The sequence below is a fragment of the Mandrillus leucophaeus genome, unplaced genomic scaffold (assembly GCF_000951045.1).
Source record: "Mandrillus leucophaeus isolate KB7577 unplaced genomic scaffold, Mleu.le_1.0 Scaffold109, whole genome shotgun sequence".
Taxonomy (NCBI): domain Eukaryota; kingdom Metazoa; phylum Chordata; class Mammalia; order Primates; family Cercopithecidae; genus Mandrillus; species Mandrillus leucophaeus.
The window spans coordinates 1,328,814-1,344,210 of record NW_012099098.1 but is presented as its reverse complement, the minus strand read 5'-3'; the positions used below and the strand labels follow the sequence as shown (position 1 = coordinate 1,344,210).

Sequence of the window (15,397 nt, the reverse complement as noted above, 5' to 3'; positions counted from 1 at the left end):
AGAATGAAGGTCCCCAGCTGCCAGGGAGACCCCAGCAGGCAGGCCCCAGGCTCACCGGTTCTTGCCCGTCTCGTCCTGGAAGATTTGGTCGCAGTACGCCATCATGCGCTCAGTGAAGGTGTACACCTGCAGGCCGGGGTACATCCGGGTGAGCTGCAGCAGCGTGCGGTAGGTGCGGCCGCCGAGCACCCGGTCCATGTGCCTGCCCTGGCCCCACACCACGTAGAGCGTGTCTCGGGCCTTCTGGAAGTAGTGTGAGTAGTTGCGCAGCAGTAGCGGCACGCTTGTGTGTGAGATGACACGCAGGGTACTGCGCTGGCCCACGTCCGCCTCAAAGCCCACGGTGGGCGCCTGGTTCATGCGGAACACGCACTCGGCACCGTCGATCTCAGCACCCAGGCCTGAGCCCAGCATCTGGCCCGAGCTGGACACCACAGCACAGCTGCGGCAGGGCTCGCGGACCAGCGGCTGCAGGGCAGGTAGGGAGAAAGAGACAGAGAGGCATGAGCGTGCAGCTTACACCCCCTGCGCCTCCCCCAGGAATATCCACCAACCTTATTTGATCAGGTATTGGCTCGAAGCACTGTTATTAACCCATTTTGCAGGCTGGGCAGCAGGGATGACTTTCCCAGATCACAGTGATATCCAGTGTCAGAGCTAAGGTTCTGCACTCAGCCCCCCAACTTCCTCATCAGCCATATTTGTGATCCTCATTCCTGTGGCTGCCTCTGAGGCCCTAACTGTTTCTACATAATAAGTTCTTATGAGGTTTGCTTGAGCAAATATTTATAAAACACTTAGAACAGTGGCTGGCACAGACTGGAGGTCATACAAGTATTTGTGAAGTAAACATGAATCTCAGTTCTTCACAATCATTCTTAGGCCACCCCCTCCCCTGTGCATGCCTCACCCACACTGTGCCCAGTTTCCAAGTAAAAGCAGGGTCGTCAGTGCCCAGGACAACTGTGGGACTCCCTGGTCCTGAGCCTGAATCCTGGCTCTGCCCCCTCCTAGCTATGTGGCCTGAGGCCAAGTCACTGGCCTCTGTGAGCCTCAAGTCTCTCATCTGTAAAATGGGGAAGAAAACATCTGGGCCGGGAGCCGTGGCTCACACCTGTAATCCCAGCACTTTGGAAGGCCGAGGTGGGTGGATTACCTGAGGTCAGGAGTTCGAGACCAGCCTGGCCAACATAGTGAAACCCCATCTCTACCAAAAACACGAAAATTAGCTGGGCGTGGTAGCACACTCCTGTAATCCCAGCTACTCAGGAGGCTGAGGCAGGAGAATCCCTTGAATCTGGCAGGCGGAGGTTACAGTGAGCCGAGATCGTGCCACTGCACTCCAGCCTGTTGATAGAGTGAGATCCTGTCTAAAATAAATAAACAAATAAAAATATAAATAGAAAAGAAAAAGAAAAAGAAAACATCTGGCCGGGCATGGTAATCCTGTAATCCCAGCACTCTGGGAGGCTGAGGTGGGTGGATCGCTTGAGATCAGGAGTTCAAGACCTGCCTAGCCAACATGGTGAAACCCCATCTCTAAAAATTAGCCAGGTGTGGTGGCACACGCCTGTAGTCCCAGGGCAGGGCTAGGGCAGGCACATGGACCGGGTGCTCGGCGGCCGCACCTACCGCACACTGCTGCAGCTCACCCGGATGTACCCCGGCCTGCAGGTGTACACCTTCACTGAGCGCATGAGGGCCTACTGTGACCAGATCTTCCAGGACGAGACGGGCAAGAACCGGTGAGCTATTCGGGAGGCTGAAGCATGAGAATCACTTGAACCCGAGACGTGGAGGCTGCAGTGAGCTGAGATCGCATTACTGCACTCCAGCCTGGGTGACAGAGTGAGACTCTCTCTCTCTCTCAAACAAACAAACAAACAAAAAATAATTTCTTGGCTGGGCACGGTGGCTCGCCTGTAATCCCAGCACTTTGAAAGGCCAAGGTAGGCAGATCACCTGAGGTTGGGAGTTCGAGACCAGCCTGACCAACATGGAGAAACCCCATCTCTACTAAAAATACAAAATTAGCCAGGTGTGGTGGCGCATGCCTGTAATCCCAGCTACTCGGGAGGTTAAGGCAGGAAAATCACTTGAACCCGGGAGGCGGAGGTTGCAGTGAGCCAAGATCGCGCCATTGCACTCCAGCCTGGGCAACAAGAGCAGAACTCCATCTCAAAAAAAAAAAAAAAAAAAAAATTCTTCTTAGAACCTAAGGCTCAGAGCCGAGATCGCACCACTGCACTCCAGCCTGGGCAACAGAACAAGACTCTGTCTCAAAAAAAAAAAAAGAAAAAAAAAAAAGAACCTAGGGCTCAGAGAGGTGACATGATTGGCCAGGATCACATGGCTGATGAGCAGAGGGGCCAAGTTCAAGGTCCAGTTTGGGACAAGCCCAGCTGTCACTACCCACCCCAGATGCATTGCCTGGCCCACTTACCTTCCCATCCGGCACACTGCTATATCCACTGAAGTGCAAGGGGCCCGGCACGGTGGGCCTGGAGTCTGTGGAGAAGTGGTGGTCCAGGCAGGTGGCCAGGCAGAGGGGCAGGCCGGCCCAGCAGCACAGGAGGATGTAGACGGCAGAGAAGACCACAGAGCACAGGATGATGAGCACGAGCCGTCCCTGAGGGAGACAGTGGCCATGGGCAGGTGTATGTGGGGAGGGGCTCCCAGAAGCCCCTTCAGCGCTGCACCTGGCCTCCTGGGTCTAGAGCAGCTCCTAGAACAGCAGCAGAATCCGGTCTCCACCCATTGGGCCTTACCCAGGGATGCCAAGTTCTGGGCACATAAGGCCCTGGAGATACCACTGTCATTATCCCCACCTTCTAGATAAGGAAAGCAATTTGGGGTGAAGTGAGTAGTACAAGGCTATATAGCAAAGAAGCACCACAGTGGGGCCTTAAATACAGGCTGGAAAGCCCATATTCCTAACTGGAGGCTGGGGTGTACTGTGTGAGCTGTGGCTCTCCATCCCTCTGGGCCTGTTTCCTCCTCTACAAACTGGAGACTGATAACGTCTACCGTGTGAACTTACGGGAGGGGCAGTGAAAGCGTTCTGTATACTGCAAAGTGCTGTGCACATGACAACGGGAAAGTGGTGCCTCAGAAGGGTCACCAGCCCCTTCAGCCTAGGACCAGGGCTGCCTAGTGTGGCCCTGCCTCCGCCCCACCCCCAGCTGACTCAGTGGCCGTCTGATGATCAGCAGGCCAGGTGGCACAAGGAGATTGGAGCAAATGTCATTTAGGAAATGGCTTTAATAATTGAAAAGCTGGGCCGGGCGCGGTGGCTCAAGCCTGTAATCCCAGCACTTTGGGAGGCCGAGACGGGCGGATCACGAGGTCAGGAGATCAAGACCATCCTGGCTGACACGGTGAAACCCCGTCTCTACTAAAAAATACAAAAAAACTAGCCGGGCGAGGTGGCGGGCACCTGTAGTCCCAGCTACTCGGGAGGCTGAGGCAGGAGAATGGCATGAACCCGGGAGGCGGAGCTTGCCGTGAGCTGAGATCACGCCACTGCACTCCAGACTGGGCAGCAGAGCGAGACTCTGTCTCAAAAAAAAAAATAATAATAATAATTGAAAAGCTGGTGCCTGGAGGCTCCTGCCTCCAGAAACCATGTTCCAAACGCTGTTGGAACCAGGAAGCTCTTCTAGCCATCCGGGCTAGGCCCAGCCTGGGGCTGCCCTCCTGGCAGACTTAGTGAATGCCTCCACCACCACCAAGCCTCCCAGGAGGGGAGGGGCTTGGTGGCAGCAGAACTGTAGGCTAGTCACTGGGTAGCAGTCCACCCTGGTCACCACCTGTGTCTCTCTGGGCTCCAGTTTTCTAGACTCGAGGCACAAGTCCCTAGGCCACCCTTCAGAAGCCACCGAGCCGTTGGCTGGTGCTCTCTGAAAATCAGAAGTGGGCAAGTCGCCCCCACCCCCCACCCCATCATCCTCACCCACCCCGGCGCATCCTGCCCGAGGCCCACCATTTTCTGCCCGCAAGCTATGTCGGCTTCTAAAAATAAGTCTTTTCTGTGTGGCCAGCTGTGTAGGGGAGGTAGTTCTGCCTGGCACCTGCTCCCCTGCCCATGAGGAACCAGAGACCTTGACTCAGGCAGTCGAGATGAACTGCCCCCCACATCCAGCTGTCTCTCTCCCACAACCCGGGGCTTCTGTGGTAAAGACAAGAGCGGCTGAACTGAACTTTCACACCCCCAGTCCCAGGTAGGCCTTGCCTGGTTAGCTCGTAGTGTTACCTCCGTTTTACAGGGATAGCAAGGTACTGACACCGCAGAAGGGATGCCACCCGCCTGGGGCCACACAGAGGGCTAGACTTTGAGGCCATTCTGCCCTTCTCTGCTCGGCAGCAGGGAGGTCAGAAGTGGCAGTGGGTCCTGGGGTGGAGAGGCTGCTGAGCTGCTCCGCCGGTCGGGGTCTCTGCGTTCCCTGGAAGTCCTCCTTCTTCCACCACTTACCGGAGCCTTCATGCTGTCGCTGTCCCTCGGTAGTCTAGGGGCTGCTGTCTCCAGGGCTGGGGCTGGGAAGGGGTGGGAGCCGGGCACCTGCCAAGACCCAGAAACTCTGAGCCGGGAGGGGTAAGGCAGGTGAGGTTCTAGGCTATCGGGGAAACTGAGGCAGGGGAGGGTACAGGCCGGGGTGAAAGCACATAGCGCCCGGGAATCCAACCCCTTGACGTCTCCAAACACCGGAAGGCAATGTCCCCATCCTAAAGGAGCAGGACTCAGCGACCTTTGCGAGACCTCCTGCCAACCCAAGAGGCAGCCAGGGGGCACCCCCAGCTCAAGGTCACCAATCGGGTCTGGGGCAGAGAGAGCCAGAAGCCCGGAATTCCACCCCATCCATCCTACCTCTCTACCCGGGGGACGAATGGAGAGGCCGGGGGAGGGCAGGACGTGGGATTTTCACCGCCCTTCCAGATTCCACTGCCTCATCTCCCGGCCGGGTGCTAACCGGGCGTGGAGGCTGGGGTTCGCAGGAGGCTCGCGATCCGCTGCTCGGAGCTCCATGGCCCCCGGGCCGGGCCGACCGGACTGGAAGCTGATCCGGGCGGCCAGAGGCAGGGGGCGGGGCCGGGGCCGGCGAGGACGGGCGGAGACTCGCGCGCCTGGGGCGGGGCCTGCGCGCCGCAGGCGGATCCTACGAGCGCAGCCTGCGCGACCTGGGGAGGGCTCTGCGCGGCCGGGACGGGGCGGGACGTGAATGGCTGGCGGCGAGGCCTCCAGCTAGGGGCGGGGCCTCAGGACCGGGGGCGGGGCTTCGGAGCCGGGGCGGAGTCTGAGTACCAGCATCTGCCTTTTCTGTCCTCCGCCTTTCCAGCAGGCTCCTGCCTGGGCGAGGCTGTCGGGCCGCAGGGGAAAGAGACCTAGAGTGTGTCGGGGGCCACCGGGCAGTGGCGGCCTGGTTGTCCGGACTTGAATGTCTCCATTTCTGAAATGGTGGTTGGGCAGGGAAATTAAGCGGGGCTTCGGGTCAGGCAGTCCGCGTTTCAACTGGTAGGGTTGCTGGATTTATCAAGTAAGATACAGAATGCCCAGTGACACTGGAAATTCAGACAAACAACGAATACATAAATTATTTTCAATATGATTATTTTATTATTATTATGTCAGTGTGACATTCACCTGAGCCTGTTTTTCTCCTCTGAGACCCACGTGCAGAAGCAGCTCCTGTCACAGCCAAGATTCGAACCCAGGCAGTTTCACTCCAGACCCGGGGCTGTGACCACCTACTCTTACCTCTCAAAGGCTCCCTCGCTGGAATGTCCTCCAAATCCAAGTCAAGTTAGCCCAGGCCCCGGGCAGATGCCGCAGTGTGTCCTATTGGGGTCCCTTGGGATCTCAGAGGCAACTGCCTTCAGGCGCCAGGCTGGTGGCAGAAAGCACTGGGACGGTAGCAGGGGTGGGCCTATGGGGAAGTGAGAGGGCACACTTCCTGTCTAAGTTTTTTTTTTTTTTTTTGAGACAGAGTCTCTGTTGCCCAGGCTGGAGTACAGTGGCACCGTCTTGGCTCATTGCAACCTCCGCCTCTCGGGTTCAAGCAATTTCCAGCTAACTTTTGTATTTTTAGTAGAGACAGGGTTTCACCATGTTGGCCAGGCTGGTATCGAACTCCTGACCTCAAGTGACCTGCCTGCCTCAGCCTCCCAAAGTGCTAGGACTACAGGCGTAAGCCGCCACGCCCGGCCCTTGTTTATGATTTTTTTTTTTTTTTGCAAAATATTGCATTGGCCAGAAAGATCATCTCCCCATCCCCGCCACACCCACCTCCCCTGCAGGGTGCTGGCCTGGGAACCAGCTTGGGCTGCTTCCCTGGTCTCCATTTCAAACTCCTTTTTCCTTTTTCTCAGAGGCTCAGGCCTGGGCTGGATGCCAGGGTATCTGTCCCCAGCTCAGCAACCTTCCCAGTCTACCCTGCTCTAGATTCAAAGCCATATCACCCCTGGGCCTGGTGCTGTAGGACTCAGTGCCTGTCCAGGGGCTGGAAGGAGGGCTGCTGTAGTGGCCCTGCCCCCCAGGGGCCTCCTTTGAGCACAAACTCTCCTGTCTCTGCCACTCCAGCCTGGACACACGTGGGGAGTAGTGGTTCACCCTCAGTCACCATGGCTCCTCACTCACACAAGGCAGTGTGTCCCCAAAGCCAGAGCCCTTCCTTCTCAGTCCTCATTCTTCAAGTTTCTTTGCTCATAGGCCCAATCCTGAGGGCACAATGGTGAGAATTTCCCTATGGATTCACACACTGCCCACAATGGCTGGTGAGATGATGATTCCTTCCCCAGAGAGGCAACTCCACCCTTGCTAGGGCCACATGGAGACAGCAGCATGCCCAAATGGTCCGGGCTCCCAGGGGAGATGAGGATCATAAGACTACAGTGGAACTGTGACCGGGAAGTCCCACAGCCTCAGAGAAACATCTTCACTTTGCTTTTAGCAAAAACCTACTCTGCTTACCACAACCTACAGGATCCTACATGGGGTGAACTCCTTCAGTCAGCCTCCACCGACCCTGGCCACCCTCCACCGACCCTGGCCACCCTCCGACCGCCAATCATACTGAAGCCATTCCTACTGCAGGACCTTTGCACTCACTGTGTCCTCTGCTGGACGGCGCTAGTCATAGAGTGGCTCCTCTTGTCATTCAGCTGAAGCATCACCTCCTCTGAAAAGCCCTTGCCAGCCACCCAGCCGACACTGCACCCCCATCCCTCTTGCCTCACCCCAACTCAGTTTTTCATAGTGGTTGTCACACTCTGAAATTGCCCTGTGTATTAACTGGTTGCCTTGTTTATGGTCCACCTGCCCCACAGACTCTAAGCTCCATGTGGGCCAGGGCACCTCCACACCTGCACAGTGCCCAGCACACACTAGGTGCTAGGTCACGTCTATCAATGCATGAGTTAGGAGAGCCTGGGTCCCATGAGTTCTTGAACAAATCACTTTCCTCTCCAGCCTGAGGTCCCGGCTAGGCTCATGGTCAGAGACCCAAAGGTGGAGAGGGGCTGAGTCATCCTTATGTGTGACAGCAGGACTCTGTGGCACTGACTCAGCCCTGTGGGATCCAGACGGGTGGAAATGTGGAGTCAGACTCTAGTTCCTGTTGCAATTCCCTGCCACCTCTGAGTTTCCCTGGCCCATCACCTCCTGAGTGATGGGCATGACACACTCTATGTCACAACTTCCTGCTAAAGCAAGAACAAGAAATTTCCACTCAGCTCATGCCAGCACAGAGAGGTTGAGAAATCAGGCAAGGTCACCCAGCCAACTAGGAGTGATATCAATATTTAAAGTACATATATTCTGGTGAAGTGCAGTGGTTCATGCCTGTGGGCCCAACACTTTGGGAGGATCAAATTGGGCGAATTGCTGGAGCCCAGGAGTTCAAGATCAGCCTGGGCAATATGGCGAGACCCTGTCTCTGCAGAATAAAATAAAAGTAGCCAGGTGTGATGGCACATGCCTGTAGTCCCAGCTACTTGGGAGGCTGAGGTGGGAGGATCACTTGAGCCCAGGAGGTTGAGGCTGCAGTGAGCTGTAATCCATGCCACTGCACTCAAGCATAGGTGACAGAGGGAGACCCTGTCTCCAAAAAACCCAAAAACCAAATATTCCAGGAACCCTGCAGCCAGAGCTCTCTCTTCCCTCCCGCTTCCCCCTCAGCCATCTTTCTTTTTTTGTTGTTGTTTTGTTTGAGACACAGTCTTGTGTGTTGCCCAGGCTGGAGTGCAGTGGTGCCATCTCGGCTCACGGCAACCTCTGCCTCCTGGGTTCAAGGAATTCTCCTGCCTCAGCCTCCGAAGAAGCTGGGACTACAGGTGCCCGCCACCACACCTGGCTAATGTTTGTATTTTTAGTAGAGACGAGGTTTCACCATGTTGGCCAGGCTGGTTTCAAACTCCTGACCTCAAGTGATCCACCCACCTTGGTCTCCCAAAGTGCTAGGATTACAGGCATGAGCCACCACGCCTCGCCCCTCAGCCATCTTTCTTTGGTGGGATCTGATGGGTCAGTGGAGTGGCAGTGTGCATTGCAGCTGAATGGCTTCCCCGAGGTCCTGCACTGTCCAATCCTGGGGGTCCACTCTTGGCCCACGTGGCCTCCTCCCACTCGGAAATGTTTTCCTTCTCTCACCCCAGGCCCTTGCTGTGCTGTTAACTTGGGACCCTCCTAGGGACGTGTCAGTCTCTTCTCTGGTCTCAGTGGAGAAGTTAAAGCCCTTCCCCCAACACTATCCATCAAATGATCGGGTAGGGGTCCCTTCCCCCAGACTGTGAGTTCCGCGAATTCCATGAAGGCAGAATCTGTGCCACTTGCTTCGTCCCCAGGTCCCCATTACCCAGCAGAGGGCCTGTCACATGGCAGGTGCTCAGCAAATATTTAATGAGTTAATGAGGTCTGTTTCCATTCTTTCGTTTTACAGATTAGACCAGCGAGGCACAGAGAGGTTTAGCACCTTGCCCCAGTCACACAGCCAGGCCCTGGAGCAGCTCTGGAGGAAAGGCCCGCTTGGGCTTGGGCATGGTCAGATTGAACTGGGGTCAGAGGCCAGGCTGGAGTTTCCTGGAGGAAGGAGAAGGAATGATCAGGGGCCATGCAGGCTCCCGGTGATGTCTGTGCAGCCAAGACCTTGGTCTGACCATGGACCCTTGCCCCCATTTCACTGATGAGAAAAGTGCCTTTCAGAGGAGGGCAGAGCTCACTTCAGATCAATAGTAGATGCCGTTCAGAATGCCTCCCAGAGCTCCAGGCAGCCCCTCAGGACCCCAGCTTCCCCCACCTGCATCCCTAGAGTATCGGGCCAGGAGCAGGGAATCGGGAGGCCTGGGTACTCGGGGCTGACCTTGCCACTTACCGGTGCATAAGCCCCTTAAAGTCTCTGGGCCTCAGTTTCCCCATCTGGACGACAAGAGGGCTGCAGCCTTCAGCCTCCCCCCTTGCCCAGATCATGAGGACCAAGCTGCAGGAGCTGGTGGTTAAGAATACAGGCTCCGGAATCCAAAAGTCATGGTTGAGTCCTGGTTCCAGCATTTATTGCTGAATGATCTTGGTCAGTCCCTTCACCCCCTGAGCCTCCATTTCATGGTCTGTAAAAAGAGAATAATAGCATTTTTTTAAGGACTAAATGAGCTAAAGTAGGGGAATCCTTGGCATGACGCTGGGCACGGCACCACCGTCAAACGGGGCTGCGCGGTTACGGTATTAGTTAGGGGATGCTGCCCTCTGGCGACCATCAGGAGGAAGCGCAGGCGAGATGCTCGGGCCCAAGGGAACCGGTGTTCCTGGCGTGAGCCCACCATCCAGATCCGGAAAGTGGGGCCGGGCGCCCGTCACTCTGTGTGCTCCTCCACCCACTGGCAGAGGCGACGGGCGTAGCGAGCCGGGCTGACAGTGGAGAAGGTCCGGCCCGGGTAGCGCAGTGTCTTCCACAGGTGCTCCAGCCGCTTGCGGAGCCCGTAGACCGTGGCGAGATCCACGACGCCCAGGAAATAGCGCTGCTCGGGCCCGTCCAGGATGTGTAGGGCGTTGGGGGCGTCGGGCAGCAGCCGGCGGTTTTGGACCCCCGACTCTTCCGGGCTCTGTGCCCCTTGCACAGACCTGGGGGCCGACAGGAGGATGAAGCTGCCACCTCCTCCAGGAAGCCCCAGCCAGTTGGCTCTGCAAGCCTGGCCAGGCTGCCCACCCCTCCACCAGCTCATTCCCACACCTCCTGTGTGCCTAGGTTTGTGAAGTCAGGTAGATGAGAAAAGTCAAAGTGTTGGGCTAGAGCTGCACTGTTCGGTACTTAGAAATTGGCCATAGGTGGCCACTGAGCCTTGAAATGTGGTGCCACATGACTTCAAGTAAGTCTATTTCCTAAATTTCTGTTTGGAGTCATCCAACCCTAGAAGTCTCAGGGTCGCCGAGCAGAAGTTTTGTGAACAAAATCCAGCAACCCCAGTTTGCAGAAGGCGCGTGTATGATTTTGCCTCAAAATGTATTCCATACCAGAAGGTACCTTTGGCGGGGCGCCCAGTCCCAGCAGAAGCAGGTTCAGTTCCCTAACTTTGTCCTCAGGCATCGCTGAGGGGCTTTAATCCTGTCCTGTCTGGGTCTGGGGGTAAATATACCAATGAGAAAAAAGCCCTGCCCGCGCTAGCCAATCAGAACTCAGTGGTCCGAGAGTCTGAGCAGAATGCTCGTACCCTGTGGGCTACCTGGATGACGGGGAGATGCGGGATGGGGAGTTCTGAGTAGGGGCTGGGAACTGGGTGGGGGTGGGGCTGGGACAGCCAACATAAAAATATTTCAATGTCACAGCAATTCCATGCAAACCAGGAATCACTGACTGAATGACAGCGGTGGCCTAAGCACCAGCTAGGGGGAGAAGGCAAGGGAGAAGCTGACCTCGCTTGGATGCGCAAATGTGGGAGGCTCTGTGCCCCATGGCAGGCTTGCCACCATCCGGTCAGGACATGTCCAGCCTAGTCACAGACTGCTTGAGGAGCCATGACTCCAAATTCTACCCAAGCCTCACCCATCCCAAGTTCTTCCTCCGAGGGGAAGGAACAAGGCACGGGATGAGAGGGGTGGCGGCTGGATGAGCGGACCTCCTCCTTCACTCCCCTTGTCCACCCACTGGATCAGTGGAGTGCCTGTCTTAGCCCCTATGTAATTCTGTTCGATCTCAGGAGTGGGTCTGAGGGAACAGAAATGGAAGTAGCTGGTCAAGTACTAACATGAGTCCTCAGAAGTCATTCTGCAACCTCATGTCCCCCTCCCGAGCCTCAGTTCTCACATTTCTCAAATGGGGATGAGTCTACCCTCCCAGTGAGGCTCCCCCTCAGCATGAAGGAGTGACAGTTACCACTACTGAGATGAGGATGAGAAGACGGTGCCAACGATGATGACCTCAGGGTCCTGGAAGTAGAATGACCAGCTTAAAGGGCAAGGACCCTTTAAAGCAAAAATTAGGCTGGGCGCGGTGGCTCATGCCTGTCATCCCAACACTTTGGGAGGCTGAGACAGATGAATCTCTTGAGTTCAGGAGTTCAAGACCAGCCTGGTCAACATGGCAAAACCCCTTCTCCACTAAAACTACAAAAATTGGCCGGGTGCTGTGGCTCACACCTGTAATCCCAGCACTCTGGGAGGCAGAGGCAGGTGGATCACCTGAGGTCAGGAGTTCAAGACCAGCATGGACAACTTGGTGAAACCCCATCTCTAATAAAAATACAAAAATTAGCCAGGCATGGTGGCGGGTGTCTGTAATCCCAGACTCAGGAGGCTGAGGGAGGAGAATCGCTTGAACCCGGGAGGCAGAGGTTACAGTGAGCCAAGAGGGCACCACTGCACTCCAGCCTGGGTGACAGATCAAAACTCCGTCTCAAAAAAAAAAAGCAAAAATTAAAAAAATTAAAAATAGGTCTTTTTAAAAAAAATTTTTTTTTAATTTAAAAATAGGTCTTTTTCTCTGCTCTGAAACCTTCAATGGTTCCACAGCCCCATTGGAAAATGGGCAGATTCTTCAAATAATCACCAAAGCTCTTCTCCAAGTGGACTTCATTTGTTCTGTCCCCTGCTGCAGTCCACCTGTGCCCCTCCTGCCCTACCAGCTAGGCTTCTCCAGCCCTCCCCTCTACGCACACACGCACGCACGCACACACGCACGCATGCGCACACACGCACACACACCCATGCATGCACGCACACGCACGCACACATACATATGCACACATGCGTGCGCACACACACATGCACATACACACACACAAACTCTGCACTTTCCAGCCTTTGTGTCTTTGGTTGCACTGCTCCCGGCAGAGGGAAGGCACTCCCACGCCCCCATGTCTGTCTTTCCTTTACTCTCACCACCTCAATCTCGCTGTTGCCCCTGTGGGGGGCTCACCTGGCCGTACGGAAGATGAGGCTGCTGCCCAGGCCCCTCTCATCCTCGTGGAGACGTTGAAAGGCCATCAGGAGGCTGTAATCCAGCACGTTGAGCTCCCGGAGGAAGGTGGTGTCCAGTTCCATCTGGCGGAGGAACCAGTTCCGCTGGGGCCCTGCCGGAGCATCAGTGCCCCAACCTGAGCGCTCATCATGCGCCAGCCACGGTGCTCCACACAGTCTGCCCCGTGACAGCACGTGGCATTACTGTCCCCATCTCACAAATAAAGAAACTCATCTGCAATTTGCCTTGGTCACCTAGCTAGGAAGTCATGGAGCCTGAATTTGAACTCTGCTCTGCCTGATTCCAGAATCTGGACTCTTATTTTTATTTTATTTTTTGAGACGGAGTCTTGCTCTGTTGCACAGGCTGGAGTGCAGTGGTGCCATCTCAGCTCACTGCAACCTCTGCCTCCTGGATTCAAGCGATTCTCCTGCCTCAGCCTCCTGAATAGCTGGGATTACAGGCATGTGCCACCATGCCCCGCTAATTTTTGTGTTTTTAGTAGAGATGGGGTTTCAGCATCTTGGCCAGGCTGGTCTTGAACTACTGACCTCGTGATCCACCTATCTTGGCCTCCCAAAGTGCTGGGATTACAGGCATGAGCCACCGTGCCCAGCAGAAACTGGGCTCTTAATGACTCAGGCAGAGGGCAGCAGGGACACCCTTCTAAACTTCACCCTGAATGAAGGAGAGGCAGGCAGTGACCACTCCCGTGACTCACCCAGCTTGATGGTCTTGCCCTGAAAGTTGAGGTCCTTCAGCACCAGAACAATGGGGCTGCCCTCAGGGGCGGGATCCACCCAGCGGCTCACCTCGCAGCCTTTGATGTCATACCTGAGTGAGGTGACAGAATTCAGCTTATATAGATTTGAGACACACAGAGAATCTCACAAGAGCTTCCAGTGACTACTTATGTGCACTGAACTATTACATAGATCATCCCCAGTCCTCAGCACAACCCTGGCCGTTCATTCTTCCTTCCTTCCTTCCGTCTTTCCTTTCTTTCTTTCTTTTTCTTTCTTTCTTTTCTTTCTTCCTTCCTTCCTCTTTCTTTCTCTTCCTTCCTCTCTTTCTTTTTCTTTCTTTTTTCTTTCTTTCTTTCTATCTTCCTTCCTTCTTTCTCTTTCTTTCTCTTCCTTCCTTCCTTTCTTTCTCTCTCTCTTTCTCTTTCTTTCTCTTCCTTCCTCTTTTTTTCTTTCTTTCTCTCTTTCTTTCTCTCCCTCTTTCTCTCTTTCTTTCTTTCTCTCCCTCTTTCTCTTTCTTTCTTTCTCTTTCTCTCTCTTTATCTTCCTTCTTCTTTCTTTCTTTTTTCTTTCTCTCTCTTTCTTTCTCTTCCTTCCTTTTTCTTTCTTTTTCTCTCTTTCTTTCTCTCTCTTTCTTTCTCTTCCTTCCTTCCTCTTTCTTTTTTCTTTCTTTCTCTCTTTCTCTTTCTCTCTGTTTCTCTCTTTCTTTCTCTTTCTCTCTTTCTTTCTCTTTCTCTCTTTCTTTCTCTCTCTTTATCTTCCTTCCTTCTTTCTTTCTCTCTCTCTTTCTCTTCCTTCCTCTTTCTTTCTTTCTTTTTCTCTCTCTTTCTCTCTCTCTCTTTCTTTCTTTCTCTTCTTTCCTTCCTCTTTCTTTCTTCTTTCTTTCTCTCTTTCTCTCTCTTTCTCTTTCTCTCTCTTTCTTTCTTTTCTTTCTTTCCTTTCTTTCCCTCCCTTCCTTCCTTTTTTTTTTTTTGAGATGGAATCTCACCTGCTTCTTTCTTTTCTTAGAGAAGGTCTTACTCTGTCACCCAGGCTGGAGTGCAGTGAAACAAACACGGCTCACTAAAGCCTTGACCACCTGGGCTCAAGCAATCCTCCCACCTTAACCTCCCAAGTGTCTGGGACTACAGGCACATGCCACCACACCCAGCTAATTTTTTCGTTTTTTGTAGAGGAAGGGTCTCACTATATTGCCCAGGGTGGTCTCCAACTCCTGGGTTCAAGTAATCCTCCTGCCTTGGCCTCCCAAAGTGCTGTGATTACGAGCGAGACCCACCATGCCCGGCCCTATAGCTGAACCCTGGTCTATAATTGTTTCTGAGTTAAAGATAAGAGCAGAGCAGGCATTCACACTCAGGCCACTGGAGGCCCAGCCCAGGCTTGAGCCCTGCCTGTGCCTGCCTCTGGACACCTTGTTACCCCTGAAGGTGTCCCAGACACAGGGATCCAACCCCAGGCGGAGGCACCAGGAGGGCCTGGGGGCAGCGAATGGCGGGGGGTGGGGCGCAGGGAACCTGTGGGCAGAGCCAGCGCTGGAGGGCACAGGGGGCTAACCCGTGCAGTCAGAGGCTGGGTCTGAGTCGCTGCTCCCCACATGTTAGCTGTGTGGCCTTCTCCTTCCTTGGTTTCTCATCTAGGAAGGAGGATAAGAGCTGCCCCTCAGCGTCCTTCTGGGAATTAAAAAGCATGAGAAGGGCCCAACACGGCGCCTAACGCACACTGAGTGCTCCAGATATGCTGGGCGTAAGCGTCAGTGTCTCCGACCCACCAGATCTTGGGAACGCCCCTTCTTCCTGGGCCTCAGTTTCACCTTCTGGCTAGTGAGTGTGGGTGCTTCAGGCGGTGCGTTTCGGCTGGGGTGGGGCACCAGACCTGCTTGGGCCACTCACCTCTCGGAGATGCGGCCGGCGGGGTAGAAGACGCTCTGCATGACGATGAAGTACGTCTGGGGGCCGGGACAGGGAGTGAGGGAGGCCGGCTGTCGCCCTCCAGCCGCCCACTCCGCCCAGCCACCTCTCCTTGGCTTCACCCACCTTCTTTCCCCGGTCCACCCGCAGACTGTGCACTCCTGGAAGGGAAGAGGGCGCCGAATGAGGATCCCCAAACTCCACGACCCGGGGTGCATCCGGCACCAGTCCCAGCGCCAGGCCACGCCTCCTTCTCAAGATCTGCGGCACCCGGACCCTTCCTTGTCTGGGGTCCGGATCCCAACTCGAT

The 15,397-nt window shown here is 55.0% G+C and overlaps 2 protein-coding genes across 4 annotated transcripts in view; both read right to left on the bottom strand.

Moving 5' to 3' along the window:
- The window catches only part of ST6GALNAC4 (ST6 (alpha-N-acetyl-neuraminyl-2,3-beta-galactosyl-1,3)-N-acetylgalactosaminide alpha-2,6-sialyltransferase 4), a 13,818-nt gene extending 8,716 nt beyond the window's left edge, over window positions 1-5,102 (bottom strand). Inside the window, exons 1-4 of one of the 3 annotated variants that reach the window (XM_011988148.1) lie at window positions 4,865-5,086; window positions 4,472-4,558; window positions 2,444-2,629; window positions 56-468 (exon numbers count right to left, since the gene is read on the bottom strand). In XM_011988148.1, coding sequence (XP_011843538.1) covers window positions 56-468; window positions 2,444-2,629; window positions 4,472-4,483 — 611 coding nt within the window. In that variant the 5' untranslated portion in view covers window positions 4,484-4,558; window positions 4,865-5,086. Of the gene's footprint in view, window positions 1-55; window positions 469-2,443; window positions 2,630-4,471 lie in introns of all 3 variants that reach the window. The other 2 variants (XM_011988156.1, XM_011988138.1) reach the window with 2 other exon arrangements.
- Window positions 5,103-8,873: 3,771 nt separating this feature from the next.
- PIP5KL1 (phosphatidylinositol-4-phosphate 5-kinase-like 1) overlaps window positions 8,874-15,397 on the bottom strand; it is an 11,747-nt gene continuing 5,223 nt past the window's right edge. The window contains exons 6-10 of the mRNA XM_011988130.1: window positions 15,214-15,248; window positions 15,070-15,125; window positions 13,159-13,271; window positions 12,396-12,549; window positions 8,874-10,105 (exon numbers count right to left, since the gene is read on the bottom strand). Of these exons, the coding sequence (XP_011843520.1) occupies window positions 9,838-10,105; window positions 12,396-12,549; window positions 13,159-13,271; window positions 15,070-15,125; window positions 15,214-15,248 (626 nt within the window). The 3' untranslated portion in view covers window positions 8,874-9,837. The remainder of the gene's footprint in view (window positions 10,106-12,395; window positions 12,550-13,158; window positions 13,272-15,069; window positions 15,126-15,213; window positions 15,249-15,397) is intronic.